The 16,231-nt window shown below is 38.8% G+C and overlaps 1 protein-coding gene across 4 annotated transcripts in view; it reads left to right on the top strand.

Moving 5' to 3' along the window:
* The window catches only part of LOC108276952 (BBX high mobility group box domain containing), a 53,498-nt gene that overhangs the window by 22,781 nt on the left and 14,486 nt on the right, over positions 1 to 16,231 (top strand). For all 4 annotated transcript variants that reach the window (XM_017489120.3, XM_017489117.3, XM_017489118.3 and 1 more), the window contains exons 5-9: positions 2,390 to 2,591; positions 4,482 to 4,549; positions 11,946 to 12,026; positions 12,127 to 12,201; positions 15,160 to 15,237. In XM_017489120.3, coding sequence (XP_017344609.1) covers positions 2,390 to 2,591; positions 4,482 to 4,549; positions 11,946 to 12,026; positions 12,127 to 12,201; positions 15,160 to 15,237 — 504 coding nt within the window. The remainder of the gene's footprint in view (positions 1 to 2,389; positions 2,592 to 4,481; positions 4,550 to 11,945; positions 12,027 to 12,126; positions 12,202 to 15,159; positions 15,238 to 16,231) is intronic.

Below are 16,231 nucleotides of genomic sequence, written 5' to 3'. Positions count from 1 at the left end.
TGTAGTTTCCAAGAAAGTGGTAAAAAACTGAAAACTATTCTGAATTTTAGCCAATACAGCTTTGTAAAATCTTGGCAGTCTCTCAAACAGCTAGTCAACTGAGAAGTGTAAGCAGACCAGCAGCCAGCTCTAAGAGCTTGTAGTGATTAAAGAATTTTTATAAATAGACTGTTGGTTCTGGAACTTGCCAGATTTCACTTGCCTAGTGAAAACCTGAGCTAATTGTTTAGATAAGGTAACTGTTTACAGATTGTACAAGATAATTGTTTAATGATCCTATAAGACGCATGGTCTCATAAATTAAAATGAGAACCTATCCAGTAGCATTAAAGTTTAGGCAGCCAAGCTTTTAACAAGCCTGTTTTAATTCCAGAGATTGAGTACCTAGAGCATTAAGGCCCAAAGTCTCGAATTGCATGCGAGTTACTTCATTCTTCTAGTCAGATTAAAGACTTTACAAACCAATTCCATGTTAAAAAATATCCTCTTGCAAAAAATGCATTGGGGAAAAAAGCACCTAAAACCTGTGCATATTTATTCAAAGAACAATTTACAAGACACAAGTTTGAGAAACAAAGAAATTGTTTACTATTCGTTATTTTATACACTTACTGAACACTTTATTAGGAGCACCTGTACACCTACTCAATTCATGGTGGTAACTTATCAGCCAATCATATGGCAGAAGTGGCATCATATGCATTAAGTCATGCAGGGGGTGTGTGATTTTGACCGTGACATGATTGTTAGTGTATGCTGATCTCCTGGGATTTTCACACACAGCAGTCTCTAGGGTTTACTCAGAAGCGCCTTGTTGATGAGAGAGGTCAAGAATGACCAGACTGGTTCAAGTTGAAAGGCTACAGTAACTCAGATAACCACTCTGTACAATTGTGGTGAGCAGAAAAGCATCTCATAATGCACAACATGTCAAACCGTGAGACGGATGGGCTACAGCAGCAGAAGACCACATTGGGTTCCACTTCTGTCAGCCAAGAACAGAAAGCTGAGGCTGCAGTGCGCACAGGCTCAACAACACTGGGCAGCTGAAGACTGGAAAAACATAGCCTGGTCTGATGAATCTCGGTTTCTGAGGCACACAGAAAGTAGGGTCATAATTTGGTGCCAATAGCATGAGTCTATGGACCCAACCTGCCTTGTGTCAACATTCCAGGCTGGTGGAGGTGGTGTAATGGTGTGGGGAATGATTTCTTGGCACACTTTGGGCCTGTTAGTACCAGTCAATCATTGTTTGAATGTCGCAGCCTATTTGAGTATTGATGCTGACCATGTGCATCCCTTCATGGCCACAGTTTACCATCTTCTAATGGCTACTTCCAGCACGATAATCCACCATGTCACAAAACAAAATCGGCTGGTTTCTGAAACATGACAACGAGGTCAGTGTTCTTCATTGGCCTTCCAAGTCACAGGATCTGAATGCAGTAGAACACCTTTGGGATGTGGTAAAACGGAAGATTCGCAGTATGAAAATCTGTAGGAATTGTATGATGCAGTCGTGTCAACATGGACCAGAATCTCAAAGGAACGTTTCCATTCATCATTCTCATTGAATCCGTGCAACGAAGAATTGAGGATGTTTTGAGAGCAAAGGGAGGCCCTACCCAGTAGTAGTATGGTGTTCCTACTTGAGGTCGACCGATTGATCAGTATTGCTGATTAATTGGCACCAATAACCGATTCCTGGTACAATCTGTTTTTGCGTCCGTTGCAGGAGCGGCTGAGAAGGGTCCGCTGCCATTATACAGTACGAGAGCAGCCGCTAGAAGCGAAATAAAAAATAGCACTGATGCTTCGTGGTGGTTGTTTTTGAGACGTGAGACTACACTCTGCACGGCACGGGATACTTCAGATGCGGATTTAAAACATCGACATTGAAAAGGAGTTATTAGGAGTGTTGCTTTTTGGTTCAGTTTGGATGTACCTATTTTATTTTATTAATGGTTTATATGTTAAAAAGTACAGTACATTTTCATGGGACAGCCAGTACTGTTTATTTTTGTAATAAAGTTTAGCATTATTTTACTTTTTATGTTTTTCATTCAGTGTCAATATTAAAACTATCGGTTGATTAATCGTTATCATAAAAATCCAATATTGGTCGACCTCTAGTTCCCACTAAGTGCTCAGTGAGTGTAAATCTATCTAGTTTGTAACATCTTAAGTCCCAGCATATTATTCAGTTATTCATGTAACAAGTATGAATTATTAAGCAACTTTAATGAAACTATTAGTAAAGGTATGTAGTGAGGAATGTAAGTCTGGACTTTAAGTGGTTAACGTTAATGTTGTTCAGTTTTATTCATATGCAGTAATCATTCAAATTTCACAGTGCGGTGTGGTGTTTTGTCTGTCTGTATTTTTGCAGTATAAAGATGCCTTTATGAAAGCAAACCCAGGCTATAAGTGGTGTCCTGCCACCAGCAAGCCGGTGAAGAGTCCCACTCATGCAGTGAGTAATGCGCGTAAGAAGGCCTGGTCTCTGCCCTCCAACAACACCAAGGACATCACTGTTGCCAAAAAAGTGCCCAAAACAGACAGCTCACCACAGCTAAACTTCGCCATGGCAGGTGGGTCTCATAAGATACAGATATATTTCAGTATTTTCTATAATGATTAAATATATCCTTGTAAAGAAAAAGGATAATAATGGAGAATCCGCACGGAAGAATTTTAATTCAAGACTGGTTAAAAAGTATGTAAGGGTAGTGCCTTTGTTCCACTGCACAGCGTTTAATGTTTAACAAATTTTCGCGTCTGTTGATTTATGGCTTTAATATGTGTAATGCGTGTGTGATAAATGATAAGATTCATGACCGATTATAAAAGTTCAAAAGTTGTGAACATTGATTTGTAGGACTCAAGTGTCAAAATTGAGTGTTAGCCTGATTGGTGTTTATCAGATAATCGTGGTTCTATTTTTATAGCAGAGGTCAGGCAGACAGAGCTAGCATAGGTTGACCATAAACAAAGGAAACACAATGAAACACAAGCAACCAAGGATAGGAATCTATTTTCCAAATGGCAAGACTTTGCAAAGAAAAAGGGACACACATAGGGTTTAATTGTACAAACTAACCAAAGCGAAACAGCCAACAGGTGAACACAACAGGTTAACAAACATTCAGAGAGGGGGAAACTGTGACAAAAGGCCCAAATCTATAACCCAAGATTGCACAAAGCTCTGATTTCTGAACTCGTATTCATTCGAGCTTTTTAGGACCAAAAATAGTGTTTATATGTTGGCATCATTGACAGTTGTCTCTTAATTTGCATCACTCTGGAATACATCAAAGTGTAATTTGCATCAGTTTTTCGTTAGTGTACAAGGGTTTTTAAAGCTAGCATCTTTCATTTGTATATTGGATTCACAACAGAACAAACACCATATTTTGTGCTTTAATGTTCCCAGATTGAGTTGGTCCTTGTTTATAGTATTGTATCAAATATTCCAGACGTAATGTGTTTGTGTAAGTCCCAGATCGTTCACACACATGTTGAAGAAAATGGAGCTCTTCAGTTCATTTCTTGAGCTGTATAATCCAGTGCAAGGAATCTATAAGCCAGCTCCTGGGGTGCCAAGATCAGCCAATCATGTGGCAGCAGTGCAATGCATAAAATCATGCAGATATGGGTCAAGAAACTTCAGTTAGTGTTCACATCAAACAGAATGGGAGCAAAAATGTGATCTCAGTGACTTTAACCATGGCATGGTTGTTGGTACCAGACAAGTTGGCTTGAGTATTTCAGAAACAATCTAACAAGAAACCCCTGTCAGTCCCATGTTCTGATATTTTGATCACTTGAAAAATGGATGGGTTCTAGCAAAAGGTGCCATGTTCGAAGTTGTTCAACACATCTAGATGAAATATCAGGAAATGAAAGCTGAAATTCTGATCTATTGTCTCAGGTTCATCTTTTGATTGCAAACACAAATGTCTTCAGTGTATAGCAAAAACAACAGAGTTAGCCTTGCCGATCCAGTACCTTGGAGGGGATTGTATGCACTATACAGCCAAATGTACATGGACACCTGACTATGACCCCAATAAGTGCGCATTCCCCAAACTTTTGCCACCAAGTTGGAGGCACATGATTGTCTAGAAGAACTTTATATGCTATAGCATTACAATTTCCCTTCACTGGAACCAACAGGGCTCAGACCTTTTCCAGCATGACAGTACCCCTGTGCACAAAGGGGTTGGTTTGAAGTGGCCTAGACAGACATCACTGCCCGATCTCACGAATGCTCTAGTGGCCGAATGAGCACAGGCAACATTCCAAAATTTAGTGGAAAGCCTTCCCAGAAGAGTGGAGGCTGTTATAGAAGGGTGTGGAACAACTTCTCTGTATTAATGGATTAGGAATAAGATGTTCAGCAAGCACATATGTGTGCCATATCATGTTAGTGGCAGTCATTACCCTTGATGTATTGCTCTTGTATATGTTCGTGTGTGTAGATCCGACTAAGATGGGTGGCCTGAGCATGCTGCTGCTAGCTGGGGAGCACGCCCTGACTGCCAGAGAGGTACTACACCAACACTACAACCTGTTTGGCTGTATCACTGTGAAAGATTACAGATTGTCTAGAGCAGGGATAGCATTTGGAACATGGGTTTGAGAATCGGCTCTAAGGAAAACAATTATTAAATTTACATTTGTATTACAACATTTCCAGTAGTGGATACTGGCAGGGATTCCCAGTAGGGAAATGACCACAGCAATTCAGTTACAGAAGGGATTCTCAAACGCTTTGCAACCAGGGACCACTACAACTTTAATGTAGATTAATCTGAGCCCCACAGCACCGATTTTTAATGAACATAATCAAACTGTTCAAATTTGGCTCTTTATTTAAATGTGTACAATATTTGTTTGAGTACAGTACAGTGTTTTCGCTATTTGTTGGAGCCATAGAGCTTGTTATTTCTGAAGGTTCCTCCAACAGAACACATTAGGTACAAGTTGAGATTATTTATTTGTTGCATGTTTTTGAGTTATTGTGATTTGGATACAACGACCAGTCAAATGAGGTAATAACTTAAAAACTCAGTAATTAATATATTAACTAATTCGATAATGGTGGAATTTCTACCACTATAATGAAAAAAAAAAAAATCATGGACCCCATGGTTATGCTTCATGTACCCCTGAGGGTCACTGGACGCTACACTGAGAACCACTGAGTTACAGCTGGGACTGTAACTGAGGACATTTATAACTGTATATCATAGCAACAGAAAACTGTTTACTGCATTTAGGGTAGAGTTTATATTGGCCTTGTAGTAACTCTAAAGATGGCAACTCTTATAGTAACTCTAACAGTGATAGTGCAGTTTAATGGCTGTATCTTTGAAACACTACTCATACATGTATGATATATGACAAATAGAGTACATCTTCAAAAGAGACCCTGGTAGCAAATATGATAAGAAATGAATTTTAAAATTAATTTTGTGAATATTTGGCCATCTCTCAACTAACCCATGCATGTTCAGTTAGGCCAGAGGTTCTCTTTTTGTAACTAATGCCCCCCCCCAAGCCTCCCCTATTATGTGCCCCCCCCCCCCCCCCCCCCCCCCCCCCGATTTGTTCTATATAAAAGATAGCTGTAAAAACATGTTGCATTATATTCGTCTTGCATTCTAAAAACATTTATATAAGAATGATGATGGGAAGAAGGACGTGTCTCGTTCTCCATGAAATTGTTAAATCTCTGGCTCTCAGACTCTCACTGAACAGAGCAGACACAGAGAGAGGTGTGAGTAAGCAAGACCTCACGCTTGGAGGACAGTACTGGCGACATTTGGAAGCTTTGTCCAAAAAGTCGCTAGATTTGTCGCTAGATGTTTTTTTTAGCAAAAACAAAGTGGCTAAAGGAGTCTGAAAAGTCTGAAAAGCGACCCCCACATGGGGTTGCTTGATTTACAAATGGGGTCATCAAGGAAATCTCTTCTTTGAGTTTGATTCGTTTATTTTTCAGAATAATATTAGAAATATCAAAGACAGATTTTGTGTAAGTCGGCAACACTGGTCTGCACTGACAGCTAGATAAAAGGCAGCTAAGCTCCGCCTCTCCCCGGCAAAAAGGAAATACAGAGGGAGAGGGAACGCGGGGTTTTTCCATTTATGCACATTCTATTTGAAAAGCAGTAAAATACACAGAGTACCCAATTGATCCCGTCTGTTTTTTTTCTTGAAAACAATTTGCGCCCCCATTCCAATCTCATCCGGTTGAGAACCAGTGAGTTAGGCAGATCAAGTCCTATTAATTAGCATATTTGATTTGAACATGAAAGACTTTCCCAGGCTGAAGAAACCAAATCCCACTTTTTCAATATGATCTGAGCCACATTTGTATGTGGTTTCAAACCTAATTCAAATCTGATTTCAGGATTAAGTTAGATAGATTTTTTTTTTTTTTGCCATTAGATGCTTCCAGCCAACGGGAATTTGTACTGAGAACACCAGCATGGACCAAATCACTTACAGCAATCAGGGACATGTGCCCTTTAAAATGAATGTTTGGGGTTTTTTTCACTACTCTGTATAGATTTAGATCTAAAACTGGAAGTTGGCTTTATGTGAAATATAATCCACTGGGAAATTCTGTGTTTGTGACTACCTAACTTCTGCTTCTCTGAACTACTTGGGATGTGCAGACATGCACTGTTAATATAAAACCAGAGTACATATAAGTGATGGATTGTACTATAGTACGAACAAGCAAATCAATCAAAATACTAGTTACGCTGTTAATAATACAAATTCTTTTGAGAATATTATTTTGTTTGAGTAATCATGAGTACGGATTTAGGAACAGATCTGCCTGGTGGTGATATTACTGTAGCTGCAAGGGAAAATCTAATATTTATCAATAGCTTGGTAATGAAACTATTAGGATTGATTAATGCATTATATTACAATGTCTCATCGATGGAATAATAAGAATGATGTGGAGCAAACTATTACTCACAGATACACACAAACACACGCATACACACTCAAAGGCAGGTAGGGATTATTCAGTGTTTCCTCCGAATACCAAAACATGATAAATAGAAAATTTGCTTTATTCAAACAAAAGGAAACCCCCCCCCCCCAAACGTATGATTCTGACATCTGTTCTTTTATGTAATTTGTACTTTGATTAGACCAGGGGTTCCCACACTAGGGTTCGACCCCCACATGGGGTTGCTTGATTTACAAATGGGGTCATCAAGGAAATCTCTTCTTTGAGTTTGATTCGTTTATTTTTCAGAATAATATTAGAAATATCAAAGACAGATTTTGTGTAACATTATATGAAAATTCTCCTGGGACTCAAATTCAAACAAGGCACATTTTAAATGAATAAGGTACGTTCCATTTGAGTCTTTTTCACTATCTTGACACACTGCATTAAAAAATATTGACAAATTTGTGCTTCTGTCTACCTTTGTGGGGGAAAAAGCACTAAGGTTGTGTCTCAAATGGCATATCTATGTGCCGTTGTAGATTAAGTACTAACACTAACTAGTTTTCTCCTTAGTGTTAATGTTTGAAGTTAAAAAAACCTCTCGAGTAGCCTTCAAACCTACCAAACGGTCTGTCTTGTGCCGTTCTTCTGGATTTTCTAGACTAGTACGTACTTTTGAATGTACTGTAAGGTCAGAGTTTTTGATTTGAGACACAGCCCATAATAACCGAGCTCGCAGTGTGTTTAAAGTCGCTATGCGTAAATTTGCTAAACACTTTCGACTTGGAAACATGATGGCCAGGGATGTTTTGGCTCTGACGTGCCGTCTAGTGACTGTCCATTTTAAATCCTCCAGATGTGCACTACCGGTCAAAAGTTTAGACACACTCATTCTTTATTTTATTTTTTACACCATATTTTAGAATAAAAATGAAGTCATCAAAACTCTCGAGTAACACAAGTGGCACTACGGGAATTAAGTTGTGATATAAAATCCAAAATAAATCAAAATAATTTCATATTTTAGCATTTTCAAAGTAGACCCCCTTTTTGCCTAGAATTTCCATAAATGTATTCTTGGCATTTTCTCAGCCGATTTCTTGAGGAATCGCCCTGAGATGATTTTTAAACTGTATTAAAGGACTTCATACTGATTCTGGACCATTATTAGCTGCTTTTCTGAATATTTCGCTCAAGGTCATCTGTTTAAAACAAAAAAAATTGTAAATAAAATGTTCGCTTTCTAATCAAAGAAACAAATATGTCGGCACAATTCTATTTTTGTCTACATCACCGATTTCACACATTTAATCATATACCTTCAGATCAAAAGGTTTTTAAGATCATGAGAAATATTTCAGTTGAGTGTCTCCAAACTTTTGACCTGTAGTGTAAAATACAAAAAATAAATAAATATTTATATATATACTAAAAAAAAAAATACAGGTATAACAGCTCTCTTAGAAGTTATGGAAATCTGTGCCCTGATCTTATTTGCTGTAAGCGAATTATCAAAGATGATCTGATTATCAGTGTAAAACAGCAGCACCGGCTGCCGTCTGTAGCGGCGTCTTCTGCCCCCTAGTGACATCACATTGGTATCACAGCTCCACTTATCAAAGGTTAGACAGGCTCTTTTATATAAGCTGCACTGTGCCTGTAAACACAGACCAAGCTGCTGTGTCAGCTGTGGTGTAGCACATCTGTTAAAAGCAGGAATTATTATCTGACACTGGTCTAGTCCAGTGCTTGAGACATGAGAAGACTATGGGAGAAGATAAGGGTTGAAAATTGGTATGTTCTACATACTGACATTAAATGGTAGGAAAACAGCAGCAGAGCATATTGACTATTACACTGTATATGGTCTGTGTGAGCAGGAAGTTTACAGAAGCAATTATAGTCAAAAATCCAGATACTGTATCATGTATATTTCCTGGCAGTATTTTTTAAGAGCATGATGACCATATTTGGCACACATGTAAGGACAAATAATGGTGGCTATAGTGTGGGATTATAGTAAGTATGTTTACATATGAAAGTATGCGAGTAATTATGTTTATTTCTAAAGCCTATTGAAAGCAAAGCGCCATGCATTCATGCACAATGAGTATAAAAAAAGACATGGGGTCCACTTTAAAAGACTTAAAAGCTTACATAGAAATATGTTGCAGTTTTGACTTGAAAACTTTAACAATGGGCGAAGATCTAACTCAGCAGAAAGCTGTTCCACAACTTTAAGCATCAGAGCCGAAAGCATCAGACCTGAAGATCTCCGAGAAATACGGGCTGAATAGATAACCGTGATCTAGGGAGACAAAAGTCCATGAAGTGCCATAATTTCAAGAACTGTTAAAAATAGCGCCATCAAGACTACTACTGTGTATGTATGCCACGCATTTCTAAAAATGATTGATCGACGCTTTGTAAACATGCTGAAAAGGCACAGATGAGCATGGTATGCTGTAGATGCGGTGAGCAACAGAAGGAGCAGGGTGTTCGTTCTGCTGGCTGTGCCTTGAAATAAGTTCTCTTTGTTCCCTGCTATAATGAACACATGATCTCCAGCCAGTGAAATCGATTGTGACAGGCCCATCTCCACTGTTACAGAGGCTGAGCCGTGACTCAGTATAAGCCCTCGCTGCTCCGACTGTGCCATTAGAGAAGGTTATGAGGAAATATGCCTTAATTGTGATCGTGTGTGTGTGTGTGTGTGTGTGTGTGTGTGCGCGTTGGGAAGTTGGATAAATGGGCTTCAGTGCTACAATCTCTAAGCAACTCAGAGTAAGGGTACTGACCTAGGATCAGATATTCTCCATAAAAATGAGGTAATTAGGAAATAAATAGGCAGATCTGCTCGCAGATCTACAGTTTGTTCTGCTGAAATAAATAGCGGCCCATTTTCGGATCGTTTTCGTCCACACGGTCGTGAAATCAAATATTTATATTGAGGTTTACATCTATAATGGGCAAACCTCAAAGGAAACACAATCCTTTCGATGGATACTCTTAAATTATAGTATATGTATTCCAGATCTGTCTCAAGATCACAGTTCAGGAAAATAACATTCTCCAATCACTTGGATACCGAATCATATATCAGACATGGAGGACATTTAAAACCAGGCTCAGTACGTGCCTCTGTGTTGCGTATGCCTGTGTGTGTGATGGCTTCTTCACTCCAAAGTAGAGCTTTGCCTGGCATGTGTGCGTCTCTGTGGACTCCTCTCGTTGCTGTTAATCTGCAGTAAACTCCATTTTGCTGCTACTAAGTGATCCTAATTGCCCTCAGTTCTGCATTTATGTCACTAAAGAGAGCCCTAGGGGGTCCATCGAAAAACAATAAGCAGCATCTCTTTTGTGTTTTATAGACAAACAGTATTGCATCATTGGCCAAAATGTGACTGTATTGATTGGGAGAATATTTTCAAAAGCAGGCAAGCTGGATTCGTCATAACAGCACTGGATGCTAAATAACCACACACTATGTAAGGAAACCAACACAGACATGCCACAATGCACTGACTGCCTCTGCAGCCTTTGACCTCTGACATGTTGATGCATCACTTAATCACAAGGAAGAAGTCACTCACAAGGCTTTTTTGTGCAGGCCTTACAAGTCTAGAAATGTGAGGTACTTTAAGCAGCAATTTCGAAAACCTGGACGTCTACGGATATTGAGAACGTTTCGGAAAATGTACGCATACTCTGCTGTCAAAGTATGTCTTTATTAGAGATGCACCGATACTAAATTTCTCACCCGATACCGATAACCAATTACTCAGAATGATGTCGGCCGATACGTATAACCGGTACCGATAGTTCTGCCTTTTATGCCTTATTTTAAATGAACAATAATTAATTCCACAATTCTGAAAGAAATGCAAATAAAAACTTTATTCTCTCCATTTCAACAAGTTGTTTCACAGTAACTGGTCCCATAAACAGAAAACACATTACTCAAATTAATATTAACACATGAACTAAACTCTGAAGATTAAAGTAAGATTTTTTAACTTATTGAATGTTATTAATTCATATTAACATTGACTGAATACTAAAAAACCTCCTGTTTGTCTCACATTCACTCTCCACAAACAAAAGCATTTCTACTTCATCACTGAACATCAAACTGGTCATATATAATATCAACTTTTTATATATTAACATTAACTGGATATGAAATACACTACACTACAAATATATTTTTCTGTGCAATATATACTTTGTCAACTCCTCTTCATTTAAATCTTTCAACCGTGTACTGGCGCTTTAATTCAGCTCGAGCACTGGGGGTGGGGTGGGGCGATTAGACTCGATGCCGAAACTCCCGCTTCACTTCTGCCCACTTCCGATGTAAAATTTTCGCAGTGCAGAGTTTACAGAGATTACAAACTGCAGTTTTGCCATCATTCCACACAAGAGACTGTAATCTTCTTTACACACAGCACGAAATCGATGTGTTTTCCCGCCCTCTTTTGATTGACAGGATATAATCTGCCCTGAACATCAGATGTTTTTAAACTATCGGAAATTGCCTTTATTGGCCGATACATCGGTGCATCTCTAGTCTTTAGGCTTGCTCTTATTCAAGGGAACTCAACATTCAACAGTTATTAAGAGAACTGAGCATTTGTGTGAAAGTCAATCTGGAGTAAGTGCTAAAAGGTCAAAAGATGTTTTTACTTTCTGGCATTTTTCACTGATTTGATTGTAGCCAGATACCAGTGTAATAATGTTTTCACTCAATGGGAACAGAACTTGAACCAGAATTCCTAATAGTTCTGCTGTTAAACCGAGCACTAATTTGTCTGGAAATTACATCGCGCAAGTTTATGGCTAGGGGAAAAACCCCACAATATTCATTTTGACCTTTCACATCACCTTTTGATTTGTAGAGGTCTCTGTGTGTGCCTTTTTATTTCAAGTCCTTAGATGTGTTATCATTTTTATTGTTTATTTTTAGATCTCGTCTAGTAGTTCACAGAGCGGCGCTGGAGATGTTGCAAAGCATACTGGGAAATCTGCCCTTTTCCAGTTGGCTGAGGTAAAAAAACAAATACGGACACAAAGCGATCCACAGCCATGTGCAGAATCGGCTTCAAATCTGCGTGCTGAATGCTTTTGTACTTTTTATGTTTGCACAGATTTCCTCCTGTCCACCCCAGATTGACGGTTGTAAAAGTTCAGAGTGTCGAAGCGCAGCAGCCCCCCAGACAGAGGTGAGAAAGCACTCGATCCTGATCTCGTATATTAACGTGAAGAAGGACGGAATTGCTCTCTTTAATTAAGCTATCCACTTAGGACTAATTAAAGTGCGGCATGTGGAATCGCTACGCCGAGAAACCTTTACGTGATTGTAAAAAATCACTGCTTAACTGTGAGTTGCTGACCTTTAATTAGCTTTTTATTATTCCCTTCTCAGGCACACCCCTTGTTCATTTTAATTAATACGTTCGTAAAAAAGAATAAACAGAACAATAGTACTTCATGCTGTAATAAGAGCGAAGTGCCCACTAGGGAGATGTTTTACACCTCCAACTTTAATTACATCACTCTGGTCAGCACAAATGGTAAAAGGTCTGCACTTATATAGTGCTTTTTTAACCTTCGCGGTTCTCCAAAGCGCTTTATACTGGTTCTCATTCACCCATTCACACACATACACACCAATGGTAGCAGAGCTGCCATATAAGGTGCTAGCTTGCCATCGGGAGCAACTTGGGGTTCAGCCCAAGGACACTTTGGCATGTGGAGTCATTTGGGCCGGGAATCGAACCGCCAACCCTACGATTACCCTACGGCTCTGCCACCGCTGCCCACAAGTAAAACTAAAGTGGCCCCAACAGTGATCTGTGAGCCACGTGTGCTGTACATGGTGAATATTGTGTACATGGTGAATATTGTCGCTTTACACATTACACCCACACAGGCCTGCCACGATAACTACGTTTGTTGGATGATATATTTCTCAGAAATAATTGCAATAAATGATATTATTGCCATTTTAAGACCATGGCATGCCACTGATATAATTATAATAATAATTTTCAGTTAAATATTTCCAGAATTTGAATTATGTTCGAATTGGAAAGACATTATTTCAGATAGGGGGAAAATATTAACTACCCACAAGAGGATGCAGTGGATAAATAACGGCCACAAAGCGGCGTGTTGTCTTGTTTATCGCAAAGAACAAACCTGGCTATTAGCAAAGTGCATTTACTTTTAAACTTAAGTGCATAAAATTTTTAAAGAGATTATTATATAAGATTTAATCTAGGCTCTGATGGCCAGTTCATTTTCACACTGTTTTTGGTCATTGTTTTTGTCTTCTGGCGAAAAATATCCTTTAAAGTTCACCTATTATGTTTTTTCAGATTTTACCGTTCATGTAGTGTGTTATAGAGCTGTTTGTGAATGTAAAAAGTCTGCAAAGTTTCAAAAATCAGAGTGCGTGACGGAACCGATTCTGAACTGCCGAAGCGAAAGTAATTCCAGATTTACTTCCTGTACTAATCTACGTAGGTTTGTAACAAAAAGCCCCGCCTCTGGCTTTCATTGGCTGCTCGCTGACAAGCGTTAGACCAATCACAACAGACTGGGACATCTGACCAATCAGAGCAGAGTATGCTCTCTGAAAGGAGGAGTTTAGAATGAATCCTTTAGAAGATCATTTAATGCTACAGTTGAAATGATGAGCACATTAAAGTGTTTTTGACCTTGGATGCATGTAAATCTATTGTAGGAGACCTTTAAAACAAAATTAGGCACGTTTAAAAACCATAATAGGTGCACTTTAAATTTAGCCAGTATTTCATTAGGTCATATTTATTGATTTTAGTCAGTTTTACTCGGATTAAAAAGGCGTCGGATGTTAGTCAACGTCATTTTAGTTGCCGAGAAAATGCGAAAATGAAACCACATGTTCACACATTTTATATTTTAACTTAAACATGCATCTACAAAAACATGTGAAAACTGCCGCTGTTGTGAAAACCGATCTCCTGAAATAATGACATTACTACGAGAACACTGCTGTAATAGAACATTGCGAATTCTTTATGCTTTGATCATGCATTGTCTGTGTTTTAGGTTTTAGCACGTTGTTACAGAAAAACCGTATACGTAAAGAACGTGACTTAGCATTCTACCTAGTGCCTTACTTAAGTTCAAGTTCACTTATGCATTCGTGTCATTCTGTGCAGGAGCGAGTTGTAATATTAGGTTTATATTATATGTGTATAGGGTGTGTTTGGGCGAGTTAATTAAGCTGCTAGTAAAGAGCTTCAGTTCATTGCTGTTTATTCGCTGTTCAGCTTCAGCTCACACATTGACTTCGACTGGATTGTTTGAAACACGAAACTAATCTTTCTAGATTCTTCTTCGTCAAAAAACATTGTTAGTGCATTGTTAATATGTTGCATGTTGTTTTTTCAACAGTATGTTTGAATTAAAATCAACGCTAGTGCTTGCTACTCAGCTTAAATTCGAATGCAGAAGATTTTTACATTGGAATGTCCATTTTTATCCTCAATTCAACGGATAGTCGGAGTTCGAATTGTAATTTTGACAGCCGCAGAGCAGACGAGAGGACCAAAGCAGAGCGAATGGCTAAAATGTTGGCGACACTCATTCTTATATAAATAAATACGCATGTAAACACAATGGGCGATATCGAGATCAGCAGAAATGATCGCGGTCACATCCATATATTTGTACGATAAGTCAGTAATGTAATTATAGCAACAGGCCTACACCCACACGTAAGAAAAGGAAGATCTTCTCTTATGTCCTCACATTTAATTTAGTTTAGATAATTGATTTATAAAGCACATTTGTGCTTTATAAAAATGCTGTACAAGAATTAAAACAAATGAAGAGTAAACCAAAACCAAAGATAAGGCCAATGAAAAATTGATACCCTCAATTAAAACATAAAGAATGCAAATCAGTCTTCAGAGAAGATTTAAACACAGAAATGGAAGGGGAAGATCTGATGTGGAGAGGAAGACTATTCCAAAGCCTAGGAGCAGCCACGGAGAAAGCCCGGTCACCTTTACCCTTAAGACGTGAACGAGGAATTGAGAGCAGTAATTGACTGGATGATGGGAAGGGTCTTGTAGCAGTGTACGATCATTTCTGCAATGCTGTCATGTCTTCTTGTGCTTGTTCTTCAGGTATGTGGCCTTTCTCAGCCCAACTCGCCAGATTTACCCAGCAGCTGCATGCGGTCTCCTCTCTTCCAGCTGGCTGAGGTGAGGCTCTATCCTGGTACCGTCATACACTGGCATACAGCAGGGTCAAAAAGTCTAATCCAGTATATTTTTATTTAATAACTAAAACCTGTGAGCGCAAATCCTTTTGATTAATATGTGTAATATTAATCAAACAATATCGCATCATTTTATACTATCATAAGAGAACAGAAATTGGCTCTTATTTGCTGATAGCAGCAGGGACAATAACATACAAACCCAAGGGCTGCGCTGAATGGATCTCAGTGGTTGGTTGTGCTGTTATAGGAAAATGAATCAGCAACAGAGTGGTGTGATGCATTGTATATTATTTCCAGTTTATAGGTAAGGAATAACAAACTTCAGACTCGTGCTGTTATAAGAAATTTAATCGTGCTGGGATTATTTCCTTATAACAGCAGAGTGCGTTATTCTGCTTATACCACAATGAGTTGCCTACGATTACAATTTTTATGCCCCCGCCTCTGAGTGGCGAGTTTTTTCGGGTTGTCCGTTTCTCCGACCATCTGAGCTTCTCATTAGCGCGATATCTCAAAAAATGAGTGGTTGAATGTTTGTCGGATTTCGGTGGAATTATCGTTATAACCAGCAGATGAACAGATTAGATTTTGGTATTGATCCAAACAGCATCAAGGTCACAGCAAGGTCAACTGTCTGAAATAGTTTTCCTTCAATAGTTTCCTTCCTGTTTGTCAAACATAGATGTTACTTACACCACCGTGGTCAGGAAGTCAAGAACCATTTGCGTCTCTGTGTATTTAGCGATTTTTACCATTGGTCCATCCTCCTGTCCATCCATCAGTGTGTCCTTGTGTCTGTCCCAGATAGATGGGCTACTTCTAAAAAAAATGTTACATAAACACCTCCTAGCAAAAAAAAAAAAACTTCAGCACACGATTTATAAAATGAATCCACGGCATCTGACCAGTCAGTGGTATAAGAGATGGGAACATCGAAGACATTGTTCAACAGCTGTTATGTACTCAGCTAAACT

The sequence above is a fragment of the Ictalurus punctatus genome, chromosome 16 (genome assembly GCF_001660625.3).
Source record: "Ictalurus punctatus breed USDA103 chromosome 16, Coco_2.0, whole genome shotgun sequence".
NCBI classification, from domain to species: domain Eukaryota; kingdom Metazoa; phylum Chordata; class Actinopteri; order Siluriformes; family Ictaluridae; genus Ictalurus; species Ictalurus punctatus.
Note: the sequence above shows the minus strand (reverse complement) of the source record. Positions and strands in the feature narration are given on the sequence as shown.